Raw genomic sequence first — 13,890 nt, 5'->3', positions numbered from 1 at the left:
TTTTCTGTGTACTGGCGTGGGCGATTTGGGCGGCTCGGAATCAATTTGTACATCACCGAGTATATCGGGAGCCGATGGAGATCCTAGGTACAACTGGGCGGACAATTGCTGATTTTCAGAGTTGTTGGGATCCGGCGGCCAAACATCGGACTACGGTGCCTGTTAGTGAAGTACGCTGGAAACCTCCGGCAGCTGGACTTCTGAAGCTTAATACTGATGCGGCAGTTCGAGAGGGTATGAGTTCCATTGGGATAGGCGCTGTCATCAGGGATGGGGAAGGAATAGTATGTGCTTGTCTGGCGAAGCGGATTGCGGGTTCTTTCTCACCTTTTTTAGCTGAATGCATGGCCCTTCGGGAAGGCCTAATTTTCGCACAAGAGCAGGGGTTATCCATCAGCGTGGCCGAAGTTGATGCTGTCCGTGTAGTTCAAGCGGTCAAGGAAAGCTTAACGATGGGCGAAGAAGGTGTTATTATAGAGGACATTGTTCGGTTATTATCCTCTATGGGGAGGTGGGAGTGCTCTCATATAAATAGGAGTGGTAATAATGTTGCTCATGTTTTAGCTTCCTTTGGTTTTAATTGTTCACATGATTTTGTTGGGGTTTATATGATCCCTTACTTTGTATCTTCGGTTGTACTTGCCGATTTGGCTGTTTAATTCTAAAGTGGTTTTCGTGTTCAAAAAAATGACAGTGTTTTGTGCCTGTGTGAACAGTGAAAAGCAATCTCGAGGCAAAACCGAAAAACCCATCAGAGACGCGTTAAAAGACCAAACTACCCCTGCACCAGAAGAAGAAGATAACAGTAAATCAAGGGCAAAAGCGTCATTTTACTGTAGAAGGAACAGTAAATTGTGTTTGCATAAACAGTAAACCCCAACTCTCTTATATTTATAAAGGTCTCGTTCATTTCACTGATTCAAGTTTTTAATTTTAAGTTTTTACAGTAAAAAGCTTTCAGAAAATATCACATGGGCCTCGTTCGTTTCGCTGATTTGAGTTTATAATTTGAGTTGATATGTGATTTTATGTGAGTTTTTTACTGTAGCAAAAAAGTTAGATGTGACTGTTTGTGAGAGTTTTGTACTGTAGCAAAACTCGAATCAGCGAAACGAACGAGGCCCTAACTTTTTCTGCTACAGTGAAAAGCTCTAAGAAAATATCACATCTCAGCTCGAATTGAAAACTCAAATCTGCGAAGTGAACAAGGCCAAAGTGTGTATATATATATATATATATATATGTTTGAGCTACACACATTTTCTATGAATACGTGTACATATATATATATATATGTGTATATGTTATATATATTGAGATTAATTAAAAAATGGTCCGGGTAATATTTTACCCTCGGATTTTCAAAACTTAATATATGTTCCCCAACTATAAATATCGTCAACAAAGAACTTCTGTTAAAGATTTTAACATAAAACTAACTCATGGTATATAATCTAGGAGTATTTTGATAACCCTATTTATTCTTAACGAATCTTAAAAAATATTATCTTAAAAAAACATTTTTCTAATTCTAATTTACATGCAATATATAATATGCATATGTAAACTTTTTTTTTTAAATGTTGAAGTTTTGAAAAATGTTATTAAAAATATATTGTGAAGTCTAGAGCTGGCAATTCGTGTTCGTGGGCCATGTTCGGGCCGACACGATTACGGCACGACACGATTATAGTGAGCACAAACACGACACGATTAATAAACGTGTCAAAAATCTAAATACGAACACGACACGCTAATAACACGATTAACACGATACGACACGCGAACACGATTACTAAACGTGCTGTGACGGGCCGACACGAAAAAAAAACCCATTTATGACCCAACTAGCAAAAATAGTTGAATTTTATATTGTATTCAAAACTATATTAATTGACTACTTAATATCCAAATATCAAACACACACATGCATACACCCTCCTCAACAAAATTTCTCTCCTGAAAAACTATAAACCCTCCTCCCGAAGAATTAATGAAATTATAATTGCACGCACCGATCTCACACACTCAGAAAAACTAATACAAAAGGCATGCTGCAAATAAGCAAGCGACCTTCTAAAACAGCTATCAAATGACTTTAGTGCAAAATGTTGTACTCAACTTCTTACAAAAACTTGTTGCAACAATTTCTACAATATTTACTGTTAAAAAGTTGATCTAAAAAATCAATCACGTTAATTCTTGAAGTCTTTCCATGTAAAGCCTCACAAACCTACACGTGATCCTCAGAAGTAAGTGAAATTCGTCTAGCTAGCCAAATCACATTCATATCAATCAAATCATTAATCATTAACTTACCGAACTTGAAGTAAATGTTAACTTTCATGGACTTTATATAATTTCCAAAATGAGCAGATTCTTTCCAAAGAAGTTCTCTAGTACATGTCAAATAGATCAATCAGTTTAACATTACCAAAATAATGCTAATCACCAATAAACAATCAGAGAATCAAAACAGATTTGAGAATCAAATCCCAATAATCTTTCTCTTTGGCATTGTTTTGGTAAAATATTAAAAAGTGAAATGGAAATTGAATCCACAAACAAAACTAAAAATCAACAGAATATCAAAAGAAATAACTCCCCCAAAATCACACAAAATAACACTAACACTACTCCCCCTTTTTGAGAAAATAGTGACCAAAGTAGAAAAACCGGTTAGGAACCTGCAAAAATATTGCCCAAGCTAATCTGATCATCTTTAAAAAAACAGTAAGAAGTTAGGAACTCCCTTTCACGTCTTCAGCGCCGACTGTTGTTAGATCTGTTGCAAGATTTGTTGCAACAATTTTTTGAAACGAAAATGGTACAACATCTTCTATAATCTTGTCTCCCCCTAAATGTGCACCACAAACTTATTAGAATGAGAATGGAACGGAGGCAATAAAAAAAATAGTTTCCCTTGCAAACTCTGGAGACAGAACAACATGAAGTTGACAGCAGAACCAACACAAAAAATTTGTTGCACCAAAATAACAACTCATGATATTCTAAACTAAGAAACCAATTTGCACAGAGAATGCAACCAAAATGGTAGCCTCAAAAAAAGTTAATTATTTTAAAAGCCTATCTACATGCAAATGCAATGCTCAAGAAATTGAAGTCCACTCAAAGTTATGTTAAAAAATAAAATCTGTACTATTCTCAATTTCATATCAAAATAGAATTTCAATATGAACAAAGTTAGTATGTGAAAGAACTTGCACAAATATCCCCTTTTTGAACATCATCAATTTTAGCACTTGAAATTTTAGGAAATGAAAAACCTGTTCAAACTTACCTATTCATCTAGATCAGTAATTTCAGGAAATGAAAAACCTGTTCAAACTTACCTATTCATCTAGATCAGGTTTTTAGTTTTATATTTTATTTTTGGGGCCTTTCACTTTATCACCAGGGTAGGTCTTTTCTCATGGCAGATCATCCATATCACAACTCAATTCAATCAAAAATCTAAAAATTCCAAAGTGAAGCTGTGCACAAATGATTGTGGACCATACGTATGAGCAAGATGAATGCAAAACCCAAATGCACAAAAATGAAATAAATAAATAAATACATAAGACGAATTCCAAATGTTTTTCTCAAGGATTCAAACCACAACGCACCAAGAGCTTTGGTAAAAATGTTAACAAGTTGTCTTCCTGTTGCAACAAATTCTAAAACAATTGTTTCACTGTCAACCAATTTTCAAAGTTTGTGAAATGTGTGTGGGTGTAACAGAATGTAACAATTATCCAATGATCAAGAACACATCCTACCATCACCAAAGTTCATATGACCATCGGAACAACTTTGGTAATTTCTCAAAAAAAATTCTTTTCACCTGTCATATGCTTGGAACAACCACTATCAAGGTACTAAGAGTCAATAGCTTAATTTTTTAAAGAAGTACGAACATCAAAACACCTCAAATCAAATTTCGTAATCCAAACTTTTCTTGATTTTTAGGAGTTGAATCAATCTTAATTTATGGTGTTTGCTTTATTCTGCCAAAATTAAAAGGTCTCACCTACATACCTCTTTTTATTGCATTTATTTACTTAAAATACCGAGGCCTAATATGTCCAAGCACATTATAATATGACAAAGTGGAACAAATCTATTTGTTGCTCTTTTTGTTGACACAAATTTTGCAACAAATTGCTTAACTTGTTTTACCTGTGACGTTTGAGAATGCTATGCTAGAGAGCTGGTGGTTGCCTTCACAAAAATGATCTTTTCTAAGGTTTCTTGACCATTGTAGCCGAGCCCTAATTATCACTACTAACGTTTTGTTGTGAAAGCAAGTTATCCAACTTGGTCATACCTGTGTTGAGCATCCTTAGATTTCTTTGGGTTTGCTCCGACTCGATTCTGGTTTCAATAAGCCTTTTCTGAATTTAAATGGCCAGAATCTCGTAGTTTGTTGTTGCCTTCCTTATGATATCTATTATTACGTCATGGAATCGCCAAATGAATTGAATCAAGGCTTTGGGAAAATGCAGATTATGTACATGGAGATGGAGAAATTGAATGCGAAGAAGGAGGAGAAAATACAGATTAGTTAAAATCAAATAGACGCAACAAGTTAAAAGAAGAAATTGAATGCGAAGAACAAGGAGGAGTACGTACATGGAGATGGAGATGGAGTGGGTCGTTGATATTGAGGAAAGCTGAAACGGTCCCGTCCGCCCCCCAAAATCAAAATCCAGAAAGGCTGAAACTGCAATGGAGATGGAGATGGAGATGAAGATGGAGATGGGTCGTTTGTTCAGAAAGGCTTTTCAATCTCAATCTTTTCCAGATCGATGGAGATGGAAACGGCGGGTGAGGACTGAGGCGGAAGAGGACTGAGGCAGTCGTGAGGAGTGAGGCGGGTGTGAGAGAATGAGAGAGAGAACTTAGGGTTTTCTCTTAAAAATATATATATATATGACCTTAATAAACGGGTCGTGCTGGGTCGGGCCGTGTCGGCATGATAATGGCACGTATAATTAAACGGGTTAAACGTGTTAAACGGGTTGACACGAATCCAATCTGTTTATTTTCGTGTTATTCGTGTCAGTCCGTTAACGGCTCAATTAATAATCGTGTGGTCTAAATCCATTTATCGCGTGTCGTTTCATCGTGTCGTGTCAGAAATTGCCAGCCCTATTTTGAACTACGTTAAAAAAATATCTTATGAATCTAAAAACCATTAGTTTTAATTTTTTTTGGCTAAAAAAGTTTCAATTAATTAAAAGAAGTATAAGATTAAAAATTGTTTTACTATTTTTTTATTTATTATCATATCAAATGGAGATTGGAAGATGTTTTCAAAAAATGTAAATTTAATGGTGATTTAGAAGAATAATTTTGCACAAAATTTTTTAAGAATAATCAATATTTGTGTGACATGTGTCATTTCTACTAGAAACCTTAACTGAATGGTTTTTTTTAATGATTTATAGATTTTTTTGTTAATGATTCATACTATAGAGAATATACGCATTACATTTTGAAGATTTAGAGATAAAGTGTTATAAAGATCATTATTGAAGAAAAATTTATGTAAGCAATCTTATATATTTTAAGAACAGTTTTGTGAATAATTGGTTGTTTCACTAATAAACAACCTCCTCCATCTTAAGATAAATAGCCAAACACGGTCTTTAAAATTTCCTTTTTCAACAATTAATTAAACTTCAAAATTTCCTTTCTCAAAAAAAAAAAAATTCAAAATTCAAAATTTCCCAGCGGTCACAAGCCTCTTAAACCTCTTCTTCCTTGGCCCCCATAACCTTTTCGAATTGAAGACCAACAATGGGAAGGCTTCGAGCAAAGAGCGACTACGAGGATCTCAGAAATGCTCGAATCTTGGAAAATCAGGTTTCTCTTTCTAACTTCATATAATCTTCTCGTTTCACTTAAAAAATTAAAAATTGCTCGTTTTAAACTTAAAACTTATTTGGGTTTTTGCAGAATCGCTTGAAAACACTTGGACTGCAAAAAACAATATCAGACCTTCGTTCCGTTGTTTCATCTTCAAGTCCACCGAAAACCCAAGTTAGAAACTACACCAAAAAGGTATACGAAACCGGGTCTTTGCGGCGATCAAACCGGTTGAAGCAAATATCCTCTCTAACAATAACTCCCAAGAGAACTTCCTTACGACGCTCTAGTCGTTTGAGAGGGAATGGAAAACCATGCCATCCCATTACAGGTTTCTCATTTTTGCTTTACTTTCTTCATGAGAGAGGAAAGGAAGCAATGGAAGAAAGGAAATTTATATGTTTTCTGTTTTACCATTTTAGGGAAGAAGCGTGTTGTTGAAGACCATGAAGATGATTCTCCTAGGCCTGCAAATATGCCTTTGGTCGTGGTAAAAGGTTCGAAAGATGTTCAACTATCGCCCGAGGCGTTGACACTACGGTGCAGTAGCAGGGGCAGAGGCGGTGTCTATGACCCTCTGTTTGGAATTTGCTGCCATTTCTGCAGGTTTTTGTGTTTTTGACCTTTTGGCATCTTTATGTTGTAAAGCTGATAAAATTACCTTCATTGTGTTCGGTTCAATGATTTTTTTTTTCTTTTTAGATTTGGATTAGACGAGTTCAAGGGAATCAGTAACAAGAATGTGGAGTACAAATTATATCATCTTTTATAGTTTTCTCTTTGATGCAAAGTTTATTTATGCTAAAGATGTCTCCTCTGATCTTTCTAGCAAGCTTTTAGTATTTTCATTTTGGGTTTAGTTGGTCCTTGTACATTAAATCACTTTCCTTTTTCATTTTTTTCCCCAAAAACCTTGTTTTTCTAATCACCATTAAGCGCCAAAAGCTTCGCCAAAGTGACTCTTTTTGTTGGTAAGCTCTGCTGAAACATGTCTAAAATTCATCTGCATTTACATCCAAAACTTGCGCGCTCTCAATTTATTATTGTTTCGAGAACTACTTTGCATATCGACTGTCAAATAGTTTCTTTGCCTTAAGAAGTAGTGGGTGTCTTCGGTTTAGTATTTTAATCCCTCTAAACCTGCAGGCAGAAAAAACTGTGCGGCGAAGAAGATTGCAAGAGATGTAGTAATCTTGATATGGATGAACCGTGCATTGGTTAGTGAGTCCTCTTATTGAAGTTTTTTAGTTTTTCATAATTAATTTTGGGACGCTAAATCTTTAGATGTTCTGATGTTTGTGTGGACTTCTTTTATTCAGGAAAGACGGATTGTTCAGTTTGTCATTCTAGCCATGGCGTTTTTTGTCGAGGTTGTCTGAAGGTTAGATATGGTGAAGGTAAAGTCCATATGAAACCAAATGAACAATGTGCGGTCAGAAAGATGAATTGATTAGGCACACTTGTACTGCAATTTTTTTCAATCCAAATGAACGACCAGCATTTGTCAATTCAGCCGATTCTTGTTAAAAGAGTTTAATTTATGAACTCGTAGAATATTGCAGAACAACTACTTACTCATTTGAAGAAGGCGGGTGTTTTTTTTTTATATTTATATATTTTGTTTTTTTTTTTTTTTTTAATATGCGTTGATAGAGATGGAGGAGGTGATAAGGAATAAAGAGTGGATGTGCCCTCATTGCATAGAAGAGAAAGGGATAAAATCTTACTGGATATGTAACAGGTATGAGAAATAGTAAATGCATTTTCGAGTCTTTTATCCTTTTTGTGAGAGTAAGTTCGCAAACTCACTGAGGATTGTATTTCTGTCGTCTTCTTCTCCTCTGTTATTATGTTAGTTCGATTTGCCTAAAGAAGAGAAACATGGCTCCAACTGGGTTAGCAATATATAGAGGTTTGTCTGTATACTCTATTTTGATCATCGTCTCGTCGGAGTTTCATGTTGTATCTAAACACTAACACTACTCTTTACATGGCGATTGGAATCAGCTCAAGAGCTGGGATACAAATCGGTAGCTCATCTTCTAATGGATCAGCTCCAAGGAGTAATCAAGCGGCGCAAGTCCTGAGGATATGATTGTATAGTACCATTGCTATCAAACGCACCCGTAGGACTTAACCTTTTAGCAGGATTGATTTTGCTTGACTTTGCTAGGAAAATGTTCTGATAATCAATTTGATTTTGAAGTGTTCTTATTATCGATGATGTTCCTTTCCTCCGGAAACATTTTAGTTAGGAGAGAAGAATCTGTCTTGAGTTTTTATTGTGACTAAACTCCTCCACCTTTTTGATGACAATGAGAAGCACTGAAGGATGTTGGAACTTACCGCATCATAGTGAAGAACAAAGCAATTTATTTGAATGGAATGTTGACCAACTTGGACCGTGCGATAAGGAAACAAAGAGGCTTTGTTCATTTCGCGGATTTAAATTTTTAATTCGAGTTGAGATGTGACATTTTCTGAGAGTTTTTAACTGTAGCAGAAAAAGTTAGATGTGACATTTTCTTAGAATTTTTTACTGTAAAAATTTAAAACTAAAAATTTAAATCAATAAAATAAATAAGACAAGAATAATTTTATTTGAATCGACTGCTCAATGTATATGGACTATACACCAGTTATCAAATATCAATCTCTCTTAAAAAAGTCTGATTTGGAGGCCTTGGACTTGGTCTACTCGATCAAACTTGCTTCGACTATGTAGGTTTTGTTCAACCAAATGGAAACTGATTCTGGTACATCGTGCATCGTACTAAATATGATTATTGTTGGTTCTCTATGATTTATTTGTCCACTTTGTTTTGTTTTTCATCAAAAGTATTAATTTTGTTGAAGACGTTGTAAAGAATAGTAGAAAAGAAAGATTAAAACAGCACCTCTGTAAACTGATCAATTAAAATTGCAATTCAGCATATCGGATCCTTCATTGAAAACAATTTCAATGACGTCAAGAACCAAAACTTGTTTTGTTTCCATTTTTTTTTTTTGTTTTAACAATGAAGGCGTTTCACATTGGAAACGACAAATTTATGAAACAATGCAAAGCTTTGATTACTGTTATTTTATTTTATTATTGTTTTTTGGCTAAAGATGCCAAACTTAAATGATGGGCACTGCCTCTAAAATTTCAGTGAATTGTTCTCAATAGAAACTGTACAATTCAAGGATAAAATATATGTTGAGAAAAGTGCATGTGTATGTTATTCTGTATGAAAAATAGATGAGAATGTAAAGTGATTTATATACACGAAAGAACCATAGACCTAATAGATTAACATTTTGGGTCAAGTTGGACTCATAAAGTGTGTTGAGCCAATTTCGTATGTAGTGTCTCCCCAACAAGTGATATCAGAGCCGATGGTTCGTATGAGCCAAGCGATCACACTCGGTTAGTGTTCCCACAGTTAGTGTTGTAAGTGGTTTATATACATAAAAGAACCCTAGACCCAATAGGTTAACCGTTTGGGTCAAGTAGAACTTACGAAGTGTGTTAAGTCAGTTTTGCATGTGGTGTCTCCCTAATAATACCAGGCCTCAATCTATTGGGTTTTGAGGAGGAACTCGAATAACGACCTGTTATATCCATTATACAAAACTATGCCCTGGAAGTTTGAAGGCTTTTCTCTCATCTAACAATCTCCTCACCTTCTCAGAATCATCGTACCTTCCAACACTAGCAAAGATGTTGGACATAAGCACGTAGTCCCCTCCATACCCTCTTTCCATATCCAATATTTTCCTTGTCACTCTCTCACCCATCTCAACATTGTCATGAAAGCTACAAGCCCCTAAGAGTGTCCTCCAAATCACAACATTAGCAATCTCACTAGGAATCCCCGAAGCTATCTTTTCCGCTTCTTCTAATCTCCCTGTCCTCCCTAGCATGTCAATTAAACACCCATAATGCTTGATATCTGGTGCGATTTCATACTCATTGACCATCTTCTCAAAGAACTTGAGCCCCTCCTCAACCAACCCTCCGTGACTGCAACCGTTTAAAACGCTTAGGAGCGTCACTCGATTTGGCTTCAACCCACTTTCCTCCATCTTCTCAAAATTCTCAACTGCTTCTTTTCCCATTCCATGCATTGCAAACCCGGATATGATAGAGGACCACGAGATCAAATTTTTCCGTTCCAAGGATATCTCCTCGAAGAATCTGTATGCACTTGCTATGCACCCGCATTTGGAATATGAATCCAGGAGAGAATTTGTTATGCGTATATCGGACGCTCTAAATCCTCTCTTCTCAACGTAAGCATGAATGGATTGACAAACATCAAGAGCCCCGAGATTTGAAGCAGCCGGGATTATTGCCAGGAATGTTATTTCAGTAGGTTGAATACCATCATGGGAAGCCATTCTTCTAAACACAGCCACTGCTTCCTCATGCTGATTCATTCTCGTGTATGCATCGATAATCGCAGTCCATGACACAACAGTCCGTGTCGGCATTCGATCAAACAGCGAAATAGCGGATTCAAACTTGCCCCATTTCGCCAAACCCGTGATCATCACATTCCAAGTCACAAAATTCCTCTCAGGCATTTCATCGAACACCTGGTGGGCTTCACGTAAGAGCCCGCATGAAACGTACATATTTGCCAAAGCAGTCTGAACGTAGACATGGAAATGGAAACCCACTTTGAAAGAAATAGCATGGAGTTGATAACCCGGGATAACAGATTCCAAGTTGGAACACGCGTGAAGAAGAAAAGAGTAGGTGAAGCTGTCAAAGGGAGGAGGAGAATAAAGGAAATGTTTGTAGAGAGAGAAAGCTTGGTGAGGAAAGTCGCCATGGGAATAGCAGCGGAGTAAAGCGTTGAAGAGGATCGCGTGTCGTTGAAGTATTAAGCCTGATGTGAGAATGTGAGAGTGGACTTGTTGGGCTACACGGCGGTTTGATGGGTGTTTGGCCAAGAGAAAGAATAGCTTCTGTGGATTCATGTGCAGATGGGTTGAAAAAGACAGTTCTCTGATGGGGAACAACAAGGAAGAAGACCTTTGAAGTACTTCATATGTAAATGAGCCATTTTTATCAACTAGTTTTGTAATTTGCTTCGCACTCGTTGCCGAGACAAAATATCTATAAATTCATTTATAGAATCATTTATTTTCAAATTTATTTAAATAAAAATACATGCAAAATAATATTTTTTAAAGAACACATAAAAAATTAAAAAGTAAAAAAAATATAAAATATAAGTAGAGAGACTATCACGTGGTAGTTCTATAAAAATTTTTTTTGACTTTTTTATGTATTGTTAAATGTCTTAATATGAATGTTTTATTAAAATAATATTTTATAAATTTTTATCTACAAAATGATTACAAAGAGCGATGAGAAAATAAGAACAACTACTATTTATAAAGAATAATTAGTTGGTCATTCTTTGTATAAATGAAAAATGTCATTTTATCAATTTCACTTTTTTAGTAATCATTCTAGTAAATTTCATGTAAATTTTCACAACATATTAGTGGCATAATTTGACAGCCAATTTGCCAAGAAGTTAGAAATTGGGGTTAATTTTAAATTTGACTCTGAAAAATGGAGGTTGCTTTACTTTGACCCAATAACATAAAGTGGTACAAACCTGCTCTCAAACTTATCACAAGCTACAATTTTAATACTTGTTTACTAGTTGGTAAAAGTTTTTGGCTCTAAGGTTTCAATATTACTTATTTTGATGACTACAAACAATTTGATTTATAGTTACTGACATTTATCTTGAGTTTATTTAAGCTTAAATTGTACGAAGAATGTAGCAATTCAAGCATTGGATAAAAAATTGGTGCTTGAAAAGAAATGCACAAAGATTTTAGTTACATTGGTTGAACTTTCGTTTTCTATTATTGTAATTATGTGTTCAATCACTCATGATTGTCTCAAAATAATAATTAAAAGCGCACACACTCTAAAAATAATACATTTTTTTTTAATCAAAGTTGCATTAAAATCATTTTGAATGTTTTTTCTGTAGTCGGAAAACATGTGTATAAATTGGATTAATCTTTGTACAAGTATTTTTTCAAGTTTGAATAGTTATTTGACACTTACACGCATTGATCATAAATTGGTTTCAAAATAAAAAATGTGCTTTATTGTAAAAATGGAAAAAGAAGCAAATCTGCCTTTGTCTTGTGTGCCTATCCACGAGGTCTGAAGTGACGAACTGAGAGAACCAACATGCTCGACCTAGAGAACTAGCCTTTCGGTATTGTTCAAATGGGAATTGATTTCTAAGAGCTGCTTCAGTTTGTATATTCGAGTTGAGATGTGATTTTATGTTATAATTTTTTACTGTAGTAGAAAAAGTCAAATATGACTTTTTATAACAGCTTTTAACTATAGCAACACTGAAATTGTAAACTCAAATTAGTGAAATGAATGAGGCATAAGAAAACACTTATCGATTCTTTTTTTTTCTTTCCATTTTAAAGTGGTTTTGAGGTTCCAAAATGGTCGACGATCATCGTTAGAGCTCCCAACTTGACTCTAAAGTTTATAATATTCTTAAGACTACATTGTATTTAACCATCATTGATTGAGCGTTGATAAAGTTAGGACTTTTGTTAGTTGACAATTTTTGACAAAAGATTGTAACAGTTATGAAGATTCTATCTCTGTATTTTTGCACTAAATTTGGAATGTTTGACATCTCTTGGGTTGATTCTTTATATAGAAAAAGACAAGTTTTTTGTGAATGTAATTTCAGGAGGTTGACTTTGGTTATTTGATTGGCTCTGTCTATGGAAAGTATTTTTGGGAAGGCTGTTCCTTTGGAAGAAAAAATGGGGCAAGTATGGATTGATTGATTTTTTGATTATTTGAGGAGTGTGGGTTGCTGGAGAGGAGGTGATGGTCGTGTGTGGTTGAGGGAGAATATAATCTGCAGGAAAAACATGTGATTCTTAAAGATTCTTAATTTGTAATTGAAGAATTTGGCTTTCGGGAGAAAGTTTTTCGAAGTCGAGTGGCACTAGCTAGACAAGATACTAAGAGGATTCTACACAGCGGCGACGACATTAAGGAGGGAGTCTTTGGCCTCGTTCATTTCACCAATTTGAGTTTTCAGTTCTAGGTTTCTACAGTAAAAAGCTCTAAAAAAATGTCACATCTAACTTTTTCTGCTACAGTGAAGAGCTCTAAAAAATGTCACATCTAAGCTCGAATTGAAAACTTGAATCTGCGAAGTGAACGAGACCAAATGAGTGTGTAAGACCGATTGGTGATTGTAATTTGTTGAACTTAGTTGATTGTTCACTGTCTGGGCGTGGCCCCGCAGATATAGGTGTGCGCACTAAACTGCGATATCATTTTTTGGTATTCTTTAATTTTCTCCTGTATTATTTTTGATTCCCGTACGTTTTCATTTACTATCATTTGATCACTGCATAACTTGACCATTAATTACAGGTGTTGCTAAAAATATTGTAACACTAATACTTGTGTGAAAATCATACCTTACAGATAACAAAAACACTCTTAATCTTGTGTCAAGTATTCATCGATTGTTCATACATCTCCTAACTTTCAAGTTTTTAGCAAAATCATTTGTAGGAGAATTTCTCGAGCGATAACAAGTTTCAAATCTTGACAAAAACAATAGTTATAGATTGCCAAGTCTTATAACTTTGGTGATGATAGGTTAACTAATTTTTCTGCAAAGATTGACACTTGTATTCAACTGGTTCGATACTAGATAGCCTCAATTAATGATTTGTTTGATAATAGGCTGTGCAGCATCCCATGCTGGTGCAAATGAAAATTACTATTCTGCTACTAGAATTGGGCCCTTGAAAATGATTGTAGAGATGAAGGCAAGATGCCATTAGTAATTTTTTTATTAAATCAATTTTTCAACTTTTAATCTCTTAAATTAAATAAAAAATTTGAACAAATTTAATAAAATGATGCACATTATAATAATTTTACAAATTCGAAAGGTTAATTGTCAAAATCGAAAATTTAAGAGACAATTTGCTAAACTA

The 13,890-nt window shown here is 35.0% G+C and overlaps 2 protein-coding genes and 1 long non-coding RNA gene across 3 annotated transcripts; 1 reads left to right on the top strand and 2 right to left on the bottom strand.

Moving 5' to 3' along the window:
• Nucleotides 1–2,706: 2,706 nt before the first annotated feature.
• LOC21411503 lies at nt 2,707–4,886 on the bottom strand. Its single transcript, XR_002901761.1, has 3 exons — nt 4,636–4,886; nt 4,331–4,492; nt 2,707–2,857 (listed from the first exon to the last, which is right to left on the bottom strand). It is a non-coding gene; the product is annotated as an uncharacterized LOC21411503 (long non-coding RNA).
• An 868-nt stretch (nt 4,887–5,754) lies between these two features.
• LOC112090680 (cell division cycle-associated 7-like protein) lies at nt 5,755–8,218 on the top strand. Its single transcript, XM_024162591.1, has 8 exons — nt 5,755–5,871; nt 5,965–6,205; nt 6,297–6,480; nt 7,021–7,091; nt 7,194–7,271; nt 7,528–7,615; nt 7,731–7,786; nt 7,882–8,218. Exons 1-8 carry the CDS (start codon nt 5,806–5,808, stop codon nt 7,959–7,961), a joined length of 864 nt encoding a protein of 287 aa, XP_024018359.1. The 5' UTR covers nt 5,755–5,805; the 3' UTR covers nt 7,962–8,218.
• Nucleotides 8,219–9,100: 882 nt separating this feature from the next.
• On the bottom strand, nt 9,101–10,948 carry LOC112090679 (pentatricopeptide repeat-containing protein At1g09220, mitochondrial-like). Its single transcript, XM_024162590.1, has one exon. It carries the CDS (start codon nt 10,840–10,842, stop codon nt 9,481–9,483), a length of 1,362 nt encoding a protein of 453 aa, XP_024018358.1. The 5' UTR covers nt 10,843–10,948; the 3' UTR covers nt 9,101–9,480.
• Between the last annotated feature and the right edge of the window lie 2,942 nt (nt 10,949–13,890).

This window comes from Morus notabilis, unplaced genomic scaffold (assembly GCF_000414095.1).
Source record: "Morus notabilis unplaced genomic scaffold, ASM41409v2 Scaffold274, whole genome shotgun sequence".
In the NCBI taxonomy this organism is placed as follows: Eukaryota; Viridiplantae; Streptophyta; class Magnoliopsida; order Rosales; family Moraceae; genus Morus; species Morus notabilis.
This window is presented reverse-complemented; position numbering and strand designations above follow the sequence as displayed.

What these genes read in the sequence shown, in the direction of transcription:
- LOC112090680 (XM_024162591.1), top strand. Translation starts at nt 5,806, where the DNA reads ATGGGAAGGCTTCGAGCAAAGAGCGACTACGAGGATCTCAGAAATGCT. An exon ending in GAAGGTTAGATATGGTGAAG is followed by an intron (nt 7,272 to 7,527) that starts GTAAAGTCCATA and finishes ATGCGTTGATAG; the next exon opens with AGATGGAGGAGGTGATAAGG. An exon ending in TGGGTTAGCAATATATAGAG is followed by an intron (nt 7,787 to 7,881) that starts GTTTGTCTGTAT and finishes GATTGGAATCAG; the next exon opens with CTCAAGAGCTGGGATACAAA.
- LOC112090679 (XM_024162590.1), bottom strand. Translation starts at nt 10,842, where the DNA reads ATGAATCCACAGAAGCTATTCTTTCTCTTGGCCAAACACCCATCAAAC.